The following is a 23,095-nucleotide window of genomic DNA, read 5'->3' as shown; positions in this document are numbered from 1 at the left end:
CATTGTACAACTCAATGAGCACATGAAGCTAGCAGTACTAGCCCTCCAAGAGCTCTCTGCATCTGAAACAGTGCTGTGCTTAAAGATTTGAGCCAGTCTGCTTATGGGCCTTTGCATTTGAGTTATACCCTGCTTTATTTTGTTATTGTTCAAGTATCTTGTGAGTTAGCATTTCTCATTTGTAAAAAACATATTGATTGTGTGAACTCAAGGACCAAGATTACCGGACCTGTCCCAAATATGTGAAGCCAAGCAAGCTCATTCGGCTAGGAGGAGTGCCTGAAACTGCCACAAAGGATGATGTAAGTGGGGTGTTTTTCATCCAAAAACGTCTGTCAAGGGTTGCTAAAAGTACTGGTTTTAAGCCTGGTTAATGTAGTTCAGGTGGTCTGTCATTTTCCCAAGGGAAAATCCAGGTTTAGGAGTCACTGTAGTGTTATCTTGTATCTGATTATTCTGGCTTTTGGGGAGCATGGAAGTGATGAATTTTTTCTGGAGTCACATGTGGGGTGTTGGTGGTTAAAAGCCTTGATACCAAGCTCTTTTTAACATGCTTTACTTCCATTGTTGCTTTACATATACCAACTATTGTTATTACTTTGTTGTTATATTTTAGGCTCAGAAGACATGTAGTGATTAAGTGACCTTGTTTGTTCTTAGTTACTTGAAATCGCTTATATGAGATCTTATAAAGATGGAAAAGGTGTCTGCTGCTACTGCTGATTTTAGTAAAAAACCAAAAAATAATCTAGACTACAAGATGAAAGAAGCTCTCTTTCCAAATTTAATTGGAACCACTTTAAATTGGTTTGGGTTTTTTTTGGTGGCAGTTCCAGACATGAGAACCCCTGCATTGCAACAGTTTTTGCTAGGGTTAGCTGTGGTGACCAGAGCTTCTGACACTTAATACTGGAGAACTCATGGCAGAAACTTTGTCCATCAAAGGATGATAAGACTCAGAACAGTCATCCTGGGTCCTTTGATTTTCTTAAAGGCAGTAAGACATCTCTGTCCTTACAAGGATCAAAGGTGAACTGTCTGGCTGAAACAAGTGTAATAAACCTTTGCACAGTTTAATTGTGGTGTAAATGGTACTCGCTTATTTAAACAAACCCCCAAAATACTTCCCAAAACTCAACAAACTGTTCTCTGTTACTGCTGGAACTTAATCAGGAAAATGTGTTAGTTTGTAACAGAGTTAACCTAGAAAGAAACGGAGTCTTGGGGAGAGAGAAATCGATGTTAGCCAGTGCTTTGCTTTTTGAGGTTTGATTTTGGAGACTGAAGTGGATCTTGGTTTTCCTGCAGATTCTCAATGCGTTCCGAGGGCCTGATGGGACACCTGTGAAGGACTTGCGACTGAAAGATTACAGTTCAGGTGAGAATGCTTTTTCAGTGCTTCTAGTTTCAAGTTTACAAAGAGGTATTTTTCACACCGATACTCACTTAGGCAGTTTGTCTGAAGTCTTTGATGCCATAATTGCAGGTGTTTTCAAATGAAAATGCCCGCTGAGATTTGTAGTTTGTCCTCTTGTCTTCCAAACTGATGGCTATGCTCACTGCTACTTTAGAGATAAAGTATATATCCTGGTGCCTCTAGAGAGATGTAGGAGCAGCAGGAAAAGCAGCAAGGCTATTCTAATAGCCATCAAGTGTAAAGCCGATACTGACATGGCAAGGCAGGTTAATTCCTCCATAGAATTTTATTTAAAATAATTATTATTAAATCCTTTTGGATTGTTCTACGTCTTGTTTCTGAGATGGTCTTACTGTGGAATATGTCCTGCACAAATAGTGTCCTCAGGAAACCTGATACATCCTAAATTTCTCCTTCATTAACATGAAACCATTACCCTTCTTAGATATGAAGACAGGTTAAAAAACCAGAGAAATTAAGTTTTACAAGCAAATATCCAAATACTGGGTCTGGATGCTCTTCCTCATTCAAAGAATAAAGTTTTGCTGTACTTCTGATCAGTATGTATAGGATTCTGAAGAAAGAAATATTTTACAAGGCTGCTTTGTGAGAAAGTGGTACTGGAACAAAGATGGGCGATGGTAGGAAATGCAGGGTGAGTTCTGGGGATTGGTTTGGATAATACTAGTAGGAAATACCTGGAAACCAGTATTTTTGTGTAATTTTTTTTTGTTTTAAAACCTAGGAAAGCAGAGGTTTCTACCTTCATCAGTGCTTTTTCTTTATTACCAGTATGGGGTTAACACGGGAAGCAGATGGAATTCTTGGTGTCAATACATTATATAAAGGCTTCCTATATGTTTAGTAACTGGGGAGAGAAACTGGGGCAGTGGGGTATTTCTCAACTATATTCTTGTTTCTGGAAGTCAAAGGAGATTTCACAACCTTCTCATGAACCTTTGAACTAAAGAACACCCCTGTGTCACATAATCTGGTCTGGCCCAACAAGCAGGGCTTAAGGGACACAGTCATTCTTTCTTGCTTCCTTTTTCCTAAGCATAGTACAGTGTGGCTGTTGTCACCTGCACAACACTTGACTGCAACCCAGTAATTGCAACATACTTGCTTTTTGCCTGTGCTGATGTGGTTTGTCAGTTGTTTTTCTGAAACACATCACTTTTCAGTAATAAATCAACTTGAACTGGGAATCTCTTTGTAAGTCTCTTCTCATACATTATGAGGACTCACTGCCCTCATTAGGCAAGTGTTGTCTTCTTCCTATTCCCCGTTTCAAAGGCTACTCAGGATGAGACAGTGTCTGAAGTTAGATGCAGAAGCCCTGGTATCTGCTGGTGGTTGCATGTACTATAAGGGTTGCAGTTTTCTGCTGTCTCTCTAAAAGCTCATTCTGTCTCCTCAGCTGCAAAGTTGGTTGTGATTCCTCTCCCCGCCCCGCGCCCCCCCCCCCCCCCCCCAAGTTTTTCTGGTGATTGTGGGGAGGGAAAGAATAAAGTTATTTAGCTCATGTTTTATGAGCTATTTAAAGCCGTTGTTTAACCCTGTCCAGTCAACATCAGTAATTTAAGTAGTATAGCATTATTCTAGGTTACGTGGATGCTCCAAAGACTTTGTTTTGCATTATGTCCTGAGGCTGCAAATGCAGCTGCTAATTTAAATAGCTTTCTGATCCTTCTTATGCAAGATGGAGATGTCTAGGACAAGAAAAGCTTCCTGAATTGAGAAAACTGCTTCTTGAAATTGGGTAACTAGGAGCTCTAGTAAATTTAATCCAGCTTTTCACATTAGGTCATCCTATGGAGAAGTGTGTGAAATTATTATTGTTAACTTCTTAACTTATTGTTAACTAATGTTAACTTCTGAGAAGCTAAACCTGTTTGAAACTAGAGGCCAGTTGTGGGCTAAGCAATACTTTTACGCCGGGGTGTGTACGTACATATTCATAAGAATTAAAAGCAAACTTGCTGGATATACTAATGTCTCGGATACACCTGGGCCCACTGGCTATTGCTGTACCAGCTCAGTGAGGTGACAGCAGCCTGGCTCAGAAGAGTGTGTGCTAAGCCTGTCTGAGTGGGTTGTGTATTTTTGAGTGCTGTCCAGAAATCTTAAAAATAACATGAATCATGAGTATGCATGTTGAGTGAATTTGAAAGAAGAATGCCTGCAGCTGTTGGAGAACAATAACAACCATAACAAATAACACGCAATTAACTCAAAGTAAGTGAGGTTGGGATCAGTTTCACAATAAGATAATGCTTATCGTAAAGCTTATCTCAGCAGCTTCAACATGATGATTCCACTGTATGATCTTTCACAAGACACTTTCTGTTTTGGGGGAAAATATATGGTTGATTTTTCTTGGAAAAAGCAGCTCAACTTCCTTATAAAGCCGTTTCTTTTTACATACTGTGATGTGCTAAGGGAAGTGTATTTTCACTGAAGGTTGTGCTGAGGATGGAACACTGTTCTTAATATATCTGGTGTTATTTTTGGTATGCATTCAAGCTGTTTATTCTTTAGATTATTTTGTCTCTGAAGCCCACAGACTGAAATGGTGGCTAGATTTTAAACCAAGGTAGTAAAAGGAGACCTTAAGAAGTGGTGTAGTAATTCTATTTAAAGCAAATAGGCAGATATTTAAAGACAATGATAAAATGTCAGTCAGACTTTATAGTATTACCTTACACAACATTAACTTGTAATTTCCATCAGTTAGATTTTGGAATTGATGCCTGTATGTTCAGACTGAAACTCAAACCCATTTGTGGGGGGAGGAGGGCTTCTTCCAACATCATGTGTAAGCCTTGGCAGAAATAACTGCATTAGATTGTTGGCTTATCTTACAGCTTGCCTTTTCAAGTCTGTTTGGTCATGTCTGTTCAATTAATCATTATAAAGAATAAACCCTGAGGTGATAGTGGAATCTTCTCAAAGACCGTCAGCTGCTGTAGTCTGCAGTATCTCCTGGTGCCTTTTGCTACCTCACGTGGAGGCAGTGCTGCGGATGTACTGCTGCTTCTGTGGGTAGTAGTGGTGATGACTTGTCGGCAGCTCTCTGAGGAGGGGTTGCTGGTAAGGGCTTGTGAGCTCCCCCTGTCCCATCTGAAGGTACTTATCTCTGCTCACTGGTGTGTCAAGGCTTTCCATGTGGCTTTACAGTGTGGGCCTCCCACTGTGGAGCTGTTGGTGCACTGTGTAACAGCACCAGGCTACTTGTGGCATGGGGTCTGTCATTCTCCTGTGCTTATGTTGGTGCTGACTGTCAGGAACTTGAAACCGATACCTTTTGACCTGAGAGGAATCTAACATGAACACACCTTGTCCTGGTTTTTATTTCAATCATATTTTAAACTTACCTCCTGCCTGATTCTCATCAAGCTTTATTTCTTCTTTCCTGACTAATGTCAAACATAAGCAAAGTCTGAGATCTCATCTTGAGTATCTGATGTGCACAGAACTCTTTGGCTGAGCACACACGTATGCCCTGGAGAAGAGAGAACATGGAGCTATCAGTATCTTAAAGGGCTGCTTATGGTGGGTTGTTCACCCTTAAAAGATGCTGCAATGGTGTCCAAGTAGTAAGTGAAAACATGAAGCGTACTCTGAGCCTTCTGTTCAAATTGTTCTTCTGGACATAGTCTGCGGTGGGACAAGCTTGGAACATGTGTTTTCCAACCAGGATTCGTGTTAGGGTTTTTACCAGCAGTTGGGAAAAGCTGTTCAGGGAAAGCAAGCCCGAGAAATCACTGGCAGCCCATGAGGCTTTTCTAGCTTCTTTGCAAGGCCATCTGGGGAACAGAGAGAAATTTTTCCTGAGCTGGGAGAGCCTGGTGGAAAATGGACACACTGGCCGAGGTGGAGAGCAGCATGTGCAAAGAGGAGCTCTGTGAAGTGGACCTGGAGGACCAGGTGAGCTGCATTGCAATCAGAAGGAGCAGTGAGGTCTACCCCAGCCCCTTTATGCACCCTTTAAATTAGTGTAGTGCTTCAGAAATTGGGAGATTTGGGTTTGTTAAGCCTCTTCTGACACTTCTGAATACTCACTTTTGAGCCCTGGGTGGGGATGTGGGAACCCCTGTATTGCTGCACCCCTGAGGAGCAAAGCACCCATGGAAATGGGATGACTGGAGCAGGGAGGAGCTCTCTGAACAGCAGTAATGCTTGGGGCCGGAGGGATGTCCGCATGGATACAGGTGGCTGATGCTAAAGGACAGGCATCCTCCTGTGGTGGAGGTACATGCAGGAAATGTAGTGTAACCTGAAAATGTGACTAACCCAGCAGCTACTAAATGGCAGCTGCCTTCTCCGTTTTGAAAAGCTTTTGTTTTAGCAAGTATCACTGGCACTAAACGTGCTTTATTGCTTTCTTACCCACCTTCTTGCACTATCATTTACGTTTCGTTTAATTTCTCCTGACCTGACCTGTATGTGGTGCTTGGAACTGCTCCCCTTATCCCTCCCTTTGTTAAACTTAAACTGCCTTGGCCAAGTCCTAGGAGAAACTGGATTATCTTGCTTGTTTTCACTAAGCTCTGCCACACTAGTGCCCTGTTAAATATTAATAAGCCCTTTAGATAAACCTTTAAAAGGTGGGATTTTTTGTTCCACTCCAAGTGCAGTCTATCTAGTATATCAGAACAGTGAATTGTTGGTTTCAGGAATATTTCAGGAAGACTCTGAAATTTAAAATTGTATTCTTTAGTATTGTATTTTGCTAAAACCTCTAATCTAAGGTCCAGAAGTTTATACTTCATGATGAAAAAATTGGTACAGATTTTTGAGTGGTGCACCTCTCCGTACCAGGGATTAGTTCTCCACTTTCCATGGTGGTGAGATCTCTCCCTTGAACTAGAGCTGCTGCTGGGGTAGCAGGCATGGCTGTACATTTGTCTGCCCACATACAGCTGAGTCTTGCCTCCCTCCTTGTAGCTTTACGTGTAGGTGGGGTTTAGGCTAGTAGCGCTCTTGGGGGTCAGAAGCGCTGCTGAAATACGGCACTGGCCCCCAGCTCCTGCGTGCCGCGGGTGCCATCGTGCTGCAGCTTCTAGCCCTAGGTAGGGCTGGAGAGCTGAGCTGCTGCCCTGCGTGGGGAGGGATGTTTCTGGAGGTGTGCAGCAGAATGGTGCTAAACTGAGACCTTTTGTTTCCTTTCAGGACTGATGCAGTGCCTTTGGGAAAGCCCCTCTGAAGGGTGGATTTGTGGCCAGCCGGTGGCTTCCTCACAAAGAGGGCTTGGCACCAGCCCTATGGAGTTCAATTAGGAGTAGATCACACAAGGACTTACATTCTTTGGTTTCATACAAAGAATGCTGTGGGTTAATCTGAGATAGAGGTCTCTAATACACTCTGTGGCGCAGAGGTACATCTTGCCTGTTGTGCTAATTATACAGAAGACAATTTAACTCACCATCAAGGCTGGTGCTGATGCACTACAGGAAGAATAATCTTCTTTTGCTGTGCTCAGTGAAGGTTGTGTGGCCCACTCTACCGTGTCAGCCGCGAATATAGACATGCAGATCTCGGGGACTTGCTGAGAGCTGGTGATCATCCACGAGCTCACAAGGTGCTGTAGCACCCGTGGAGTTTCCTCTTGAGGCATGACCAGATCAGCTGCTCATCGGCAGACTTCTTCAGTCTGCAGGGGCTAACCTTTCAGAAGCAGGGGAAATATCTTTAGCACTGATCTGCGTGAAGCAATTGATTCTTGTTTGTAGCCAGAATAGCCTGGCAAGGACTAAAAAAAGCACTCAGTTGGAATTAGTCCATGGTCATCAATACCAGTCCTTGCCAGTTTTCCCAGCTGTGTGGACTTTTGGCTAGTCTTGCTTCATTTCAGGGCAGTAGCGCATTGTCTCTTGGAAGCAAAAGGCATTCTTGCCCATCTTTCCTTCTCTGTGATGTGGTGGCTTAGGAAATGGGAAGTACAAATCTGTTCTAAGTCAGCATTTGTGATAATGATTGTCCTTGGTTCAGGGTTCTAGGGCCCGTTCAACAGAAAGGGCAGCCAACATGTTCATCCATAAAACATGCTCACAGTCTTTTTGACATGCCGAAGCCTTCTCTCTCTAACCATTTTTACAAATGCGTTCACGCTTTTTGCATCTCCAGCACAAAACTTCAAGGCTTTTCAGAGTGTGCTGACATTATTGCGTTGATTACTTTTCCGAGTCATTTGTGCTGAATGACAGATCCTGGAGACCAGGTTTGCAGTAGCAGCACTTTAAAACCAAATTCCTGTCTGCAACATGTTCCCACATATTCAGCTTCCAGTCCTCTCATGGACTTTTGTGATGGCCCCAGCCTTCCTTGGATTCCAGGTTTCTGTAGAAATATAACGTAATACTTTGTCTTTAATAAAGCTACAGCGTGTATGACCTTAGCGTTGTGGGTTTTTCCCTCCTCTCCTCTGTGCTGGTGTACAAACTACCCTCCTGCTGGTCCAAGAAGGGCTGACAGCCATCTGGGGCTCAGGCTGTTGTAGTTCCTCTGGTTTGTGGGGCTGCCTGTGTCCACCTTTGAGGGCATCTCACACAGGTCCTTTCTGTGTCTTGTCCTCCTGAATGGAGGCAGGAGGATAGACTGTAGTGCTCTACCTTTCAGGGTATAACGGTGTTTCATGTTCTGTGGTTTCTGTTGCTGTTCTTTTGTGCAGCGCTGTCATGAATGTGTAAGAGTGCACTTCTTCTATACAGAGGGACCATATGAAGTGACAGGCCTTTTCCCAGCGTTTAGGTGTGGCTTGTAAATGCTCAGCCTTCAAAAGGAATTGGGGATATGGCTTGTTGCAGATTGTCCTGTTTAGTATTCAACAGCAAGCTTTTCCTGGTACAGCTCTTCAGCTTTACTAAACTCTGAAGACCAATTTATCTGTGCAGAAAATCTGAGAAATTTATGGATGCTCAGAATCCACCAGCTGGTATCGAGAGAGTGCTGGGTTTTGGCTTCTGGGCTTGTGTTAGCATAGATAGATTGCCTCCGTTCCCTGCCGTGCTGCGGGGGTGCCCTCCTAAGTTTTCAGACTGTGCGGACGCTTTGTTTTCTTTGCTTGCCATGGAAGGCACTATGCTGCTGCCCATCCTCACTGCAATGGCAGGACTTGTCATTGTAAGTAATGTAAGTAAGTGCAGGTACAGTCATTACAGTGCACATCCAGGAGTTTCTGGCTTCTTGGAAGCATTGAGTGCATTGTGCCTGCTAATAATAGTACACTGTAACAGCGTAGAGATGCAGAGGAAGCCCTGTGTTTTCCAGTATTTTCTTGTGATGAGGTATTTGTTCTTTAGTATGGATGGCCTACATCTGCACCTTTCCTTGGAGGAAACAGAAAAACTTGTGGATGGGGTAATGGGCATATTGCCAAAATCTCCCACAGATGAGGCAGGTCTTCCTATTAACCAAGGATTAGCAGGTTCTCTGAGAACAATGTGCAAAATCCTGTGTCCACTGCCCAAGCTGTGCAGAGGTCAGCATGTGAGACTGCAGATTCCCTCAAGGGATGTTGAAGTCCTTCATATTTGCTCCGTACTTTATGCTGTAGTTGTCTTTGAAGCAGTAGAACTTTAATGTAGAGTATTTCCTCAGCTGCACTCTGCCCTGCCCTGCTGTCTCTGGAGAGAGCAAGCAGCAAGAATATCCTTGCTTCAGCAGGCTGACCATGGCTCCGCTTTAATGTGTGCTCTCCAAGTCCTAGGAGTGCCCAAAACTGCAAATGCTTTTCTGTCTCATCCTACAGGAAAAAACACAAGTGAAATAGTGTTGGAATGGTTGAGAAGCTCCTGTTTGCCAAGACTCCATCACTATCATCCTCTGCCCTCAGGCTCCTTGGCCCCACCTGGCAGATGCAGGGATCTTCATAGCTGGCCCAGCTGTCCAGTTTAGCACAGTGTCTTTTGGCAGCCTGTTACATGGAGTTACTTTAATAGGAAGCCATCGTCTTACCTTCCAGGCCAGAGGAGGGAGAGAATATCTTCGTATTGCACCACAGCAGACAAGCATTTTGTAGTAGTCGTTTTTGTGGCAGGTGACGGTTCACCATGGACTTAAGGTTACCTGATACTTTAAGCTTGTAGGGGTGGGTGGTGATGTGACTTACTGCATGCTCGTTCCTAGAATCAGGAAGCTGGGTCACCTCTCAAATTGGATCTGTTTGTCATGTGGCCATCACGCCTCCTTTCCAAAAGTGTCTTTGGTTTGGCATAGACGGGGCTGCTGTCATTACGTGATCTTTTAATTTGGCCTCCTAAAACTTCAGAGATATTTTTTAGATTTCTTCACACTGCTTCCAGCTCCTATCAGAACAACATTATGGTTTTCCTTTATTTAGATCTTTGATATAACAAACTATCATGAAGTAACACATTACTGTGTGTCAGTTGTTCAGTAGAAACTGTGTGTGTATAGAAACAACTTATTTTAAGTTCCAAGTCTTTGATCTTTTTATCTGAAGCCAGAGAACAGTACTTTTAAGTCAGGCTTTCAAGATTTTTAGCCAAACCGTGGCACGCTAACAGGGACCTGCTATTTGTTGTCAAAATTCACTTCACTAAAACATGTCTGTTTCAGAGGCAAAATAGCCCTTATTCAAATGCTTGCAAGCAGCTTCCTGGAGTTCTAAATGTGTCCTTACTCCTAAGTATTAAGTGATCATGCTCATTTTCAGTGCAGAACTGAGCGTGCTTTGGGAACATCCATAAAGGATTGCGTATACACAGAAGCACTTAAGGGAAAACAAGAGTCCTCTGGATTTTGTGTGCAGGCTCTCATGTTCTCCTTTCACCCGTCATATACAGCCTATGGTATTGTAGACTTGTGCAGCAGAGAGGAAGTAGTTAAATAAGGTACCAAAGTCCTTTTACACAGCTGACCTAAAACACGGGGAGATGAGGATGTGTGTGTTTTATGGCTATGCTAGGGCCAAAATCTGGATGCGTTCAAGTGCTGGAGGGCTGTTCCTGTTGTAAGGTTCGTTTGGACAGTGTAACTGTGCTGCAGAGTGCTCAGAGGTTGTGGGGGGGGAAATGCTGGTTTCTTTCCTTTTTGACAGTCTGTGTTGATCACATATACTTCTGCCAAAACATAAAGCACTTCTTACTCCATTCTACTTCTTTTATGGATCTTGAAACTGTAGTATTGTACTAATCAGTAAGTGAAGGATCAAATTAAGAAGATACCAAGATTTATATCTTCATATGAAACCTGCATATGAATTTAGGCCATCTTGGGTCAAAAACCCCATGCTGCAGTCTTCAGCAGTGATTTTGGCGTGGTCACTTCGTTTTTTCTGTTATGACCTGAATACTAGTGGGTGTCAGGGAACTCTCGTTCACAGGGGAGGACAGCTTACCTTGGTGCACCTATTGAACCGATTCCTGCTATTAGGTGCCTGGCCCTGTGCCTCTGTCAAAATCTCCTGAGCTGCTTCCGGTAACAGCAGCTGAATTGCTGCATTCTGACAAGCAAACTGTGTGAAGGCTTTGGAAATAAAAATATACAAGCTCAGCTGCTACACAAACCACTGAACCAGCCCTATGGAGGAGGCAGGGAAGAGGCATATAACAGTTGGTGGCAGGAGCTGCTGTAGCTGCTCCCCCTTAAGAACCAGCCTCAAGTCGCTTGGGTTTGTTTCAAGTGCCATGCTTTGGGTAATGTGATTATTGCAGATTATGAAAAAAATCAGCAAACATTGCGTTTTGAAGGTGCTCTGTAGCAGTGCTGTTGTTCCAGAGGCCTCCATTTCAGCAGCCCCTCCATCATGGTCTAAAATGGAAGGATGCTCTCATGGAGCTGGGGGCAGGGGCACAGAGCAGGTGTACCATACCGTCCAAGGCTGATGTTAATCTGCAGTTCTCGCATGCTAAGCCTGCTTGTCAGGTCTGTGCAAAGGGCTGGGGGAAAGTGTCAAGCCCCTGTAGATTTTTATCAGCAGTTTGAAGTGGAGCAGTGGCTCCAGGCTGCTCTCTTCTTGCATCACTACTTTGCTGCTGTCTGTGCAAGGACAGCTCATAGTCCCAGAACGCTGCGTCCCTCTGCCGCCTGACCACAAGAGCTGAACATCTGCCCTGAAGCTGCTTTTTGGTGGGATATGGGGCCACGGTTACTGCTTTTGGTTCTCATTGTACATTACTGCAGCTATGCTTATTAGAGGGGGTTCAGTTTGGTGAGGGAGGGCAGAAGTAAGGAAGTGCAGAAGGAGAAGTGTGCTGGTCTTCCCCTTGATGTCTCCATGTAATGCTCGGGATGATTCTCTAGTGTACATTCCTCCAGTCATCTCGGCTTTTGTATCTATGTATAACATTCAGCATTGCACTCAGTTGTGTCATGCTGGATTAAATCCATGTCTAAAGCACTTGTTTACTCCACGAGGCCGGGATGTAAACTGCCTCTCATTGTAGAGCAAATAGAGTGAAAACTTCTGCAGTCTTGCTTTCTGTCTCTCAGGAAACCCCCGTACTTCATATGCCCATGGAAATAAGGTAGCATGGTGATCCCGGCTTGCTGATTACAGCAGCTTTCAAAAATCGTCTCTGTGAAGGGGCATCAGGAGCCTTACAGGCTGACAAATAATGGTTCATGACCCTTTTCTAAACAGGAGGGAAGGGAAGTGACTCTAGAGTTCTGGATTTTAATAAGACTTTAAAATGTACTGTGTGAGTCTGCATGCTGTGACATGAACTGCCCAGAATGCAAAACAGTCTCCCAGCAAGGGGCAGCACTGCTCCTGGAGAGCAGCTCTCTTCTGCAGAGACAACTGCTTCGTTTTCAAAATGTGATTTAGTGTGGCTGGAACTGCAGAGCAGAACAGATACTATGGGAACAGCTGAGTGAATCTGATTCTGTCGTTCCTGCCAGCTGAAACCGTACCTCTAGTTCCAGGTGCCCACTTCATGTAAGAATATCAAATGGCTTTAGCTGCGTTCCACCACAGATGGCGTGCTGCTGAACTGCACCTTGTACTGAACTGCAAAGCACCCACATTGATAAATTTCCCTCTAGTGTAATTATATTGACTAAAATAATATGGGGAAGGGGAATGAATTCCTATGTGGGGTAGAGAAGGAGCTAGATTCAAATTGGAATTGCGTTACTAAAGGGGAATGTGCAAAGTCAGGATTGCGTTGTTAGAACAGTGTGCAGAAAGCTCCCAGAAAAAAAAATAAAATCAATAGGGTTTGATGATGAAACAGTTTTGCCTGGCCTTGTCTCTGATGTGGTTAAGTACAAAGATGGTGAAGAAACAGAGAAGGAAAAATTGGAGAGTGCAGCAAATGTTCTTTGGCATAGGCTTGGGGGAGAGGAGGGCTGTTTCCGAGCAGACTGGCGTGCCTTGCCTGGAAGAAGCACGTGTGGAGTTACCTTCCTGTGGAACGTCAGGGACTGAAGCAATAGGAACCAGATACATACCTGGTTTGAAGATACTGGTGTTAAGATGTGCATCTGTAGGAAAGGAGACAAGCTCTTCACCAGGGCAGCTAGGTGCCTAAAATGGTATAATCTGCATGCAGACTGGCTTTCCTCTTACTCCTGACCAGCCAAAAGAGCAGCAGGAGGAGGGAGCCAAGCCTTTCCTCTTGCTGTTTGCCCATGTAGAAGTATTTCAGCCCATGATCATCTGGAAAGAAGTTTTGGAGTGAGGTGGCCTTGGCATGTGAAGGGTGAGGGTGTGACTTTAGGTTGTTGCTCAGCGCTTCAGTTCTTGGAGGTAGTTTCAACAGCAAGGTTGGCTCTTAGGATGGTTTCAGGTTCTGTAGCGTTCACCCTGAACTTTCATGTGGGACGTAACATTTCAGCGCGGGTAACTGGAGTATGCAGTTGAATCATTGGGTCCCTTTTGCCACTGACTGAGGTGACAGCTTTCAGAGGAGTGAGAAGAGTAAAAGCTCTCTAGTGTTTTGCATCTAAACTTAAGCTCCCATACCCTCTTGTTACATGTGCAACAACATCTATACCAAAATGAAAAATGTGGAGTTCTCGTTCCTGCTCCACTGCACTTGTGCATAATACAAGGGATTGGACTTCAAAATTAAGCAGGTGTTGAAGGAAAAATGGCAAAGGAATCATGTTAATTCCTTCTGAAATACTGCCCAATTAAAATGCTGGCTATTCATGTAAAATACATTTGCAGCAAGGTACTTCAGAATGACTTATCCATGCTTGCTTTGGAGAGCACTGCCTCCAAGGTAGTGCAAATGTGAAAATAGCAATGGAAAATCACTATGCCTTTAAAAAAAAACCAAAGCAATTATTTCTTGCCCTAAGGAAGGGGTGTGCCTGTCACTGGGTTGTGTAAGGGGAAGTGGGAACACTGACTATTAACATTTATGATAAACTGCACAGTTAATCATCATCCAGCTAGTCCCTGATTTCTCTTCTTTTCATTCTGGAGTGGAGGGGTGGTGGTTAGTGGGTTTGTCATTGGAGGGAAAGGGAAATTGAATATTTAATGTGGCTTTCTTTATGACAAGGCACTAACATGACTCCCGTCTGTATTTAAATGCTGTCCCCAGGTTACGACTATGGCTATGTCTGCGTGGAGTTTTCACTCTTGGAAGAGGCCATCGGATGCATGGAAGCCAACCAGGTTGCTTTACACTTCGGTCAATGCTGCTAGAAGATTTTTAAATATTTTTTTTGGTGGGGTGGTGGAAAGCCAATGAGGTTTTTTTGAACCATTCAAAGGAAGATCTGTTCTTATCTAATACACAATACTGCGGTTTAAATGCTGTTTCCAGAAGCTTGTAAAAGGCTTAGAAATGCCAGTGTGAAAGAGCTGCTGGACACCAAATGGTCTGCCCTCTTCCCTAGTGTATGTTGGCACACTGGCTAGAGTTAGAGGCTGGTGGCTGACAGACTCCTTATGTAGGTTTGGCCCTGATGCTTTTGTACTCACGCTGAAATCCAGTCAGAAAGAGCTCTGCTGGCATTAAATGTTTCCCCTGGCTGTGTGTGCACACACACATACACATGTGGCTGTAGGTGAGGCCTCTGGTATGCAGCTCTGAGTCAGCTAAGACTTGCACACTCTGCTTTTCCATATGCCTTTTGTGTGGGAGAGCTGCTTAATTGTTCGTCTCCCCCATATCTATCCTGTCCTTTGACAAGCTGGAGCTGCAGACATGAGGACTACCCTATGTGCAGTTGCACCTGGTAAATCTGAACATTTCCAGCCCTTAAAAGTGCACAGTAAACAATAGATCCCCCTTCCTTCACTGCATCCTTTAAGTCTCCTCTCTGCTGCCTTCTTCCTCCTAATTTGCCTGAGTAAGAATCTGTATCAGTTGTCTAAAGCCTTTTTACCTGAATCCCAAGTCTCCCTGTCATGGGAGGAGAGTCATGAGTCAGTTTCAGAGCTGTGCATCTGCAAAAATGTACTTACAGTTAATGAGTCTTCACAGCTGGGGTTTCAAAGGTCCCACAAAGCGCTTGCATTTGCCTCTATTTTCAGTTACAGAGGTACTGCAACTTACAAAAATGTTTTACAGAAATAATTCTGTTGCTGGGAAAGAGCCTGGCACATTCCCACCAGGGGGGTGTTGGTGAGCACAGAGAGTGAAGGCTCCAGAATTAATTATAACTTTTAGCATCAGTGACAACTTTTATTTCCCCTTCAGTGTTGCTAGAATTCCCAATTTGTTTTGTTGTCACTGGAGAATTTGTAATTACGCATGGCACTCCTCTGTGCCTCTGCATATACCAAATGCCTCTGCCTATTCTCTCCAGAATTCTGCTCACGTGAAATAATGTCTCCCTACATGAGAGCAATTCCCAAGTTCCTGGGAATTTGCGAATTCCTCTTTTTTCCTGTTGTTGATGCCTGCTCTACCCCTTCTCCCATTTGGAGCACCCCTGTGTACTTGGACAGGTGCTTGACTTGATCACATTTGGTCCATTGCTACAGCAAAGAGCCTGTAAGCACTAGTCCTTAGACTGCACTGAGTACCTAGAGGTGCCCAGTAAATCACTGTACACACATGCACATAAGGAAGGTCTGGCTGGCATTCAGCTGCTGCTTACATTGATCCTCCCCAGCAACAGTTACAGCAGCAGTCTGGATCATTTTTTGCCATGTTTCCCTTCCAGCATTCAGGCAGGGTGCAAGCAGAACACTGCCAGCGGTGAGGGTAATGCTCCCGGCCGTGCACTCTACCTGGGACATCTTAAAACCGGATCGGGTCTGAAGTCTTCCAGTTTTCCTTCCAGCTATACATGGCTCTGTGTGTGTGCAGAGGAAACCTGGAAGATGGAGCCGCTGGAGGGGCTTATCTCCAAAGCCTTATGTGCTAACCTTCACTATTTTTTAGTGGAGCTACAGTGATTTGTAATTAGTGAAGCAAGAAATGTGCTTTTTGGAGTGACCCAAGCTATATGAATTTGGTCAGGAGAGTTATAACCTGTGGATTGCCCCACATGAGTCAACTTCTCTAATTTGCTGTTGATGGAACATGGCAAAAAAAAAAGGCCTTCTAATTATTTAAATAATTTAAAAAATAGTGGTAAGATTTGTATCTGACCTACTGCAAGGGAGGAAGCTGACTTTTAAGTCCTTAGTAAAAGCCAAATAGAGATACTCAGAAAGGGAGTTATGCAATTCAGTTGTCCTTAGACAATAGATGTCCCATTTTAATATCTTCCAGGATAAAGTTGTAAGATCATCTCCCTAGACTGAGAATTAATCTGCATTTTTACAAGCTGCAAAACCCAAACCCTGTGTTAGCTAAGACATAGATTCTTTGATAGTTTAGTTATTTTCAGAAGGTTATCAGCTATCCCTGTCAAATTCAGTCATTTGTGAGAGCATAAATAGCAAAACAGTGTCAGCCCACAGTGACATCCTAGTCCCTCACTAGTCAACCTGCCTCTTTCTCAGTCATCTGTTGGCTGGGAATAAATAGCTTTTGCAGAGACAGTGTTTTTTGGTGCTGTTTAATGCCTGTTTAACTACCCCTGCCTGAAGAACAATTTGCTGCATCTCTATGTTGTATATTTCCTGTATTGTGAAATCCTTTAGCTTTACTCAGTGCAATGCAGAACCTACTTAAGATCATTCCCAAATTTGCTAACTACAGATTTACCAGGTCCAACTCCCTCCATTCAGTAAGTCTAGTATGTGTATGTGTGAGGAGGCTTTCTGTCAAGTACATTGTGATAAGGAAACGTCCATCTTCTGCGTTGCCCTAATTTTGTAGGAGAGTTTTATTCCACCTGTATTAATTGCTGCAGTGAAAGTAATGAAAATGCCCCCATTATTAACTGCTTTCCCTTGTTGATTGTTGCGTTGGCAATTCATTACAGCTCAAAGGTCCCACCTAACGTATGTGAAACGTGACGGATTGCTGTTCCTGCTAGCGCGGAGGTGTTGGGTGGCAGGTCTGGCAGAACAAGGCACTGGCTGCCAGCTCTCCTGCTGTCTTTGGGGGGCTCTTTGCCCTCATAGGGCAGATGGGCTGTTGAGTTGTTTTGAAGAACCTGGGCACAGCCCTTGTTGCAGCCTGATGGTTGGTGATGCTCCCGTTTGTCTTCTGTCACAAGTTGGTTGTCGTTTGACTTGTATGAGAGCAGACCTCTTTTCTGTCTGTGGTCAGCTGCTTTTCTGCTGGGGAGAGACAGGTATTTTGAATGAAAAATGGTGTTTCTGTGTGCTTGGTCACACATTTTCTCCTAAATAATCTTTCTGTCCTTTATTCTCATTTTTGAAAGGCTGTAGTGTGGTGCAGCATTTGTCTTACTGAGTTTTCTTTGTGTTCAGGCTTGGTGTAGCCCCTGATGTAATAGTGTTCCTGTCTGGGGGCACCAGATTGGCTTCTTGGAGGGAACTTTGGGAATACATCTCATGGCTTTTGTTCTCCATGTGCATTCGGACAGCTTTGCACTCCTCCTTCACCTGTAGAAGGAACAAACATAATAAGCTTGTTACTTGGTGTGAGAAAATCAGGTGGGAAATGAAGTACCCATCATGTACTGTTGTGTATTATAAAGGCAGGTGGAAAAGGAGAAGTGGAGAGAGCCTGTCTCTGCTGCCTGGATGTTCTACTGTTTTTGCTGAGGTAGAGCTGGTTGTTATATATATGGAAGCAGAAGGGGTTTTGTAAGCTTGGGAGCAAATGATTAGTCTTGACTGATGATGTAGTATTGTCTCTAAATCCTCTCAGGTCTCAAACTTAGCAACACTGGCAGCCTGAATATTTCCTAGCTTTTGTTGCTAGTAACCCACATCTTTGTAATCCTTTCCTCCTGTTTCTTAAGTAAGAGGGCAAAAATGAGAGAGCTATAGCATGAACCTTTAAAAATAGGTATTTTGAAAATTACTGTGGAGGTCTCCAGGTACATGCTGGAGTGCTCATTCCAGGACTTGCTGTTGTGCCTCCCTGCACTGAGGCTGATTGATACATCCCCGAGGGCGGTTTCCCCTGCAGTACTGTGCGATCCTGGTTCATCTTGCTGAGCACAGCGATACCGCCATTCCCTGCTTGTTTCTTGCTGGAGAGGGTGAGAGGGATTCTGACTGGATTTTGTGGGTGCTCACTTTACTTGAGCATGTCCCACCGCTGTGCAACTGAAGCATCAGCTGTGTGTTTCTCCCCCTCTGAGCCCATCCACTTTTATCCATTCACTGCAGTGCTTTTCTGCGTTTAGTGTGAACAGAGCTTCTGGTACAGATCAGGCTTCACAGGCTTTTCACTGTAGCTGTTGGTGTTAAAATCCACAAGATGCTGTGACAAGCCGGCAAAGCTTAGGACTTTCTGTCCTGAAAACATTTGCAGAAACCAGTTACAACTCTGCGTGGCTTCCCAGTTAAATACAGTAGGAGCTTGTTGTGGTTATCCCGAGAATGCATCTGGTCTGGTGACCTGTAGCCTTGGAGTATTTGTGGAAGCCTGTGGTGCAAGGAGTGTGTTGCACTTTGTAGGAGAAAATGTGTGTCCAAACAACAAAAACTATTTTCGTTTTGATAGGATATGCCGAGTTGTGGAGTCTGGCAATATTTTCTAGAACCTGCAAAATGCCCCCTGTAATGGAAGACGACACTCACCTCAAGTGTATTTTCACGGGCTGTGGTATCCATCATTTGCTCGCTTGATAACGCCACTCCATCTCTTCAGCTTTAACCTGCAGTTGAGGGTGGTGGTGACAATTGAGTGTGTCCACAAATACACTGAAATCTGCTTGCATGTTAAGCTAAGAGTGCTGGAGATGGCCTTGCTTTTGCTGTATCCTCCTTGGATTATCAGCTGACATTATCTTCTGCTTTTCTTGTATGTTAGGTGTGTGTGTTTTGCTCAGGTTGTATCGTTAGCACACATCTCTTTTCCCTATTAAACCTGTCCTGCTTTTGACTGTGTGGATTTCTTGAATTACCTTTTGGAGTCTTCCACTTTGAGTGTGTGTATTGAGAAGGGAAGGGCTTGTATACCTAGGCAGTGTTTCTTCTATAAACATGGTTTGAGAAACATGCGCATTAGGGAATAATTTTTATGATCCAAGTGACCTATGGCAAGTTCCATCCATAGGCTACCTTGTCATCAGATGAGTGGATTTCCAGGCAGTCGAGCTGACTCAGTGTGTGACCTTGTCACGAGCTCACCCTGGTCTTACATCCCTGAGGACTGACGTGTTGAGTCAATCGTTTTTTCATTCCCACTTGTGTCTCACTAATCACTGCATTGTACCATCATTTAATGGGAGTTGTAAGCATCTGAGCTCAGTACGGAAGTCTGCAGTGGGAGGCTCGTGCTGGGCAGACGCTTGCCTGTGAATAAGCAGTTGGATCTGCCTGCGATGACCTGTGGCAGGGTTGGCTGTGTGGGTGTACATGTGTGTATCCTGCAGTGACAATGTGATAAGCACACTGTCTGTTCTTCTGTTCTGTGTGTGCTACAGAGACCTTCCTTGTGCAAAAAAAGGGTGTCTTTTGTTGTACAGTGTAACTCAAAAAATTCTGGTACTGAAAATACTTCTCTGGACCTTCTTCTCTTCTGTCTTCTCAGTATCTTCTGTCGTCTCAGCTGTTCAAGCCATGTGAATCCTGTTAGTCTCTCTTCCTTTGGCATAGGAGGTTGTAAGAGATCTGCCAAAAACTTCACACACACTTCCTTCAGCCAGTGGTAGCTGCCCATCAGTGTGGTTTTTTGAGCCCTACCCAGATCAAAAAACAACCGTCTTCTTGGCAGCTCTGTCCTGCTTTGCCTCAGGAAGCAAAACACACTAACCAACATATTTTAAAATAAGTGCACTTTTAACGGGAAGAGTTGTGAAGCTGCATCTTCTTGCTCTCCTTGTGAGATCCCAGCTTGCCATATCCCTCTACCTCCCTGCTCTGATTCCAAAACCCTGTCCTCCTTTTTTCCTTCAGCCTCACCTTACCTGTATGATGAAGATTGTATGCGTTTGCTGCTGCTGAACGGCAGCTCTGTAATGGGATTGTCCCAGAGGACAGCTGCTCGGTGAGCTGCTTGGAGCATGCAGCAGATGCTTAAGCAGGACTTCCTTTGTATCTCTAGTTGCTGCTGGGGATATATGGCCTGGCAGGGTTATCTCGGGACTCAAGTATTGCTGTATATTGCAGAATTATCTGTTCTGTGTGCTGAAGTTCACTTGGCTGCTGTATAAATAGATTGTTCTGCGTAAAGCATCTCTCCCTACCCTTCTCTAAAACAAAACTGCTCCCCCTCTGCCCCCCTGGTCATTTATGTTCTGGTTATGGGTTTGTTGGGGTTTTTTTGCCCATTGATATTAACAAATCTGTGTGATGATGTATCTCTGAAGTATCCAGTCTTTCCCTGTAGATCTTAAATGCGTTGTTAATCAAGTTTTTCTCTCTTGGGATAGCCGTTCTATTTGCAGTGCCAGGAGTTGGAGTGGTAAATGTTAAGGAACAATTGTGATTTCCTGAAATTTGGTTAAATAACTTAATCCGTGAGTGAGTGCCAAGATAGGTGTCCAGTCTTCTCTGGTTGATTGATCATATGATGTGATGTGATACACCAGTACTTGCAGTGCATCAGTCACTCCCATTGGGTACTGCATGCCACTGTGCAGCATCCAAAGATGCATGGGGGTGGAGACTCCCTACACCGGTGGCTCAAAGTGAAGAACCTCTGTTGGGCAGCTGGACCTTTAGTCATGCCTGGCATGGCTGTTGTAAGAATGGGGATATTTGAAAACTTTTGCTTGTGAATATGAAGTGCAGCATGAACCACAGATAAGTCTGCTCCCTGCCCCTTCCACAGGGCAGAAGTATTGTAGAGCACTCGTAGGCAGAGCAACACCTAAGAAATAGCTTTGTTTCAGTCATTGTCAACATGCAAAGTGTTTTCCTGAATGACATGGGGTCTAGCACACTCCTCCTTTGAATTCATTTGTAGGTGAGATTTTGCCTTGAGCTAGAAGGGATTTGAAGCAGTCCTTGGATGCACATGCAGGATGCAGATGCTATCAGGTCCTCTCATCCTAATGTTTTAATGGAACAGTTGTTTGACAATGGGGAAAAAATCTTAGACACAGATGCTACATACAGGTGCAGTTTCACCTTAAACCGAAGACCAGTGTTTTACTGCTGGCTGCTGTTACTCACAGATTGTATGGTTTTTATTGTGTTTATATTCATGATGAAGATGTGTAGAAATTCCAAGTATATTATTGTGTAACCGTTTGGAAGGTGTTTATCGTTGTACCATCAAAGTGCTTCAAAGGAGTATGGTAAATCAGCTGTAGGACAAATAGTGTTGCCACAGTTAATAGATTGTGTACAGAGGGTGATTTTGGATCAAGATGTAAAATCTAATGATCAAACACCTATATGAAAGTTAGCAGGACCCATGCCACTAATTTGCTTTGATGCTTTTGAAGTCATCCTTTAAGTAAGCTGGTGACTAACTGAACTGTCAGATGTACTATCAGAAATTCTTTCTGTACTCTTAGAGTGGATGGTGCTGCAGGTATGACTGAAGTTACTTAAAGGAGACAAAGAGGCAATGAGAGGGATATGTCTGTATGCATTCAGTTTATGTGAACAAAGGCATCTCGGTGAGCACGCCGTAACTTTCATTTCCAGAGCAAGACCATTTTCTGTCATGGTTTTGCCATAATGGTTTTCACGAGACCTGTCACTGTGAACAAGATGACGGTCCTTCTCAGCCCAATCTCAGCAACATCGAGGGGAACACCAGATACATTTTACAAGCATACGAGATAGATTATAGCATTAAGACTCCATCTGGACTGTCTTGATAAGTGGGAGCACACCACGATGTTGCAGTTTTCACTTGATGAGTCGTTTTTGTTAGCTTCAGCATCAGACCTGTTTGTTCATGCTTTTATGCTATCTCAGCGGCAGTTGCTTTTCGATTCCTTGGTGCACTGTTGATGTTGGGATTGCTGGAACAGGAAGGTAAAAGGTTGAGTCTAGAGGCTGAAAATAAACGTCAAACTGCACGCTCCCTAGGGGTTAAGGAAGGCAGAAGCACTTCTTAGCAGAGTGATGGTCTGCCTGCTTTTCTGCAGAAACTGTGCAAAAATTTTTTTGCATAACTATGGTTATGATAGGGAGAGTGAGCCAGAATTCCCCTCAGATGTGGATTTTAGTCTGTTTTCTTTGCAGTTGAGTTTGTGTTGGACCTTTTCAATGTAAATCGTGGAAGTTTGGCTACCTTGAATTGGGGTACATTGTAAAAGAGTACCTTGAATTTTGCTATTTTCTGCTTGGGTTATGAGACTCACACAAGTAAGAGATTAAATTCAGATGTCTCAAGTTTGAAGATGCAAGATCAAAGCTATAGCTGTCAGCAACTTTTATTTGTGAATTTCTGTTTCCATTTGACTGTAACTGGGCTGTTAATGTTCTTGACTAGAAATGAAACATGATTACAGTGGAAAATGGGGGCTGGCATGCCTGAGTGGACTATGGTATCATTATCCATCAATCACAAGCAATAAGAGGCAGGTATTTAACACAGAGGGACACACAGTTATCATCCGCCCCATTCCCCTGCAAGCCACAGGGCACCTTCAAGACTCTTATTAAAGCTTTAATACCTACAGAGATCACAAGTGCTGTACGCTACAGGATCAGAGATCAGGAGCATTGCTGTCATTCTACATCTGTGCAGGACAAGAAAACACATTAGGTGGAAGAGCCCTGAGGGTGCTGGCAGACAACAGCCCGCTGCACTTCTAAGGAAAGGCACAAACTTCCCCCGATCCACTCTCATTTCAGAGGGTCAGAGTTTTCTTCTTCCACCGTCCACAGGTGAATGAGACAGCAGCTGAGAGGTCCTCGGTACCACTGTACTGTGATGAGACCAGCTTACTGAATCTTTGGCTATGATCGCTCCCAGAAGAGGGCAATGAGGGAAAATCCTGAAGCCATTTTGTACAAGGAGCCACAGAAGGGAGGTGGAAAGTTCTTCCTGGCTTCTGCAGTGACAGAAGCTATACAGTATGCAGTTGACTTGTTGCAGTGAAGTGTCTGATGTGAAGTAGCATTCTGCCTTAAGGTTTCTTATGCTGTGCTGTCATGCTGTCTGTGTGCATTGACAACTACCAGATGTTGCATCCAAGTTTTCCTGCCTCTCCATCACTTCAGGCCACCTATCAGTTCAGTTAGTTATGTGATGACAGGATGAACAAATAGGTTCCCCCAAGGACAGGGGTCTAAAATCAAGT

At 44.0% G+C, this 23,095-nt stretch overlaps 1 protein-coding gene across 2 annotated transcripts in view; it reads left to right on the top strand.

Moving 5' to 3' along the window:
• Positions 1-23,095, top strand: part of RBM6 (RNA binding motif protein 6) — a 58,832-nt gene that overhangs the window by 8,985 nt on the left and 26,752 nt on the right. For both annotated transcript variants that reach the window (XM_055707484.1, XM_055707483.1), the window contains exons 4-6: positions 213-302; positions 1,309-1,378; positions 13,942-14,015. In XM_055707484.1, the coding sequence (XP_055563459.1) occupies positions 213-302; positions 1,309-1,378; positions 13,942-14,015 (234 nt within the window). The remainder of the gene's footprint in view (positions 1-212; positions 303-1,308; positions 1,379-13,941; positions 14,016-23,095) is intronic.

This window comes from Falco cherrug, chromosome 4 (assembly GCF_023634085.1).
Source record: "Falco cherrug isolate bFalChe1 chromosome 4, bFalChe1.pri, whole genome shotgun sequence".
Taxonomy (NCBI): Eukaryota; Metazoa; Chordata; class Aves; order Falconiformes; family Falconidae; genus Falco; species Falco cherrug.
Note: the sequence above shows the minus strand (reverse complement) of the source record. Positions and strands in the feature narration are given on the sequence as shown.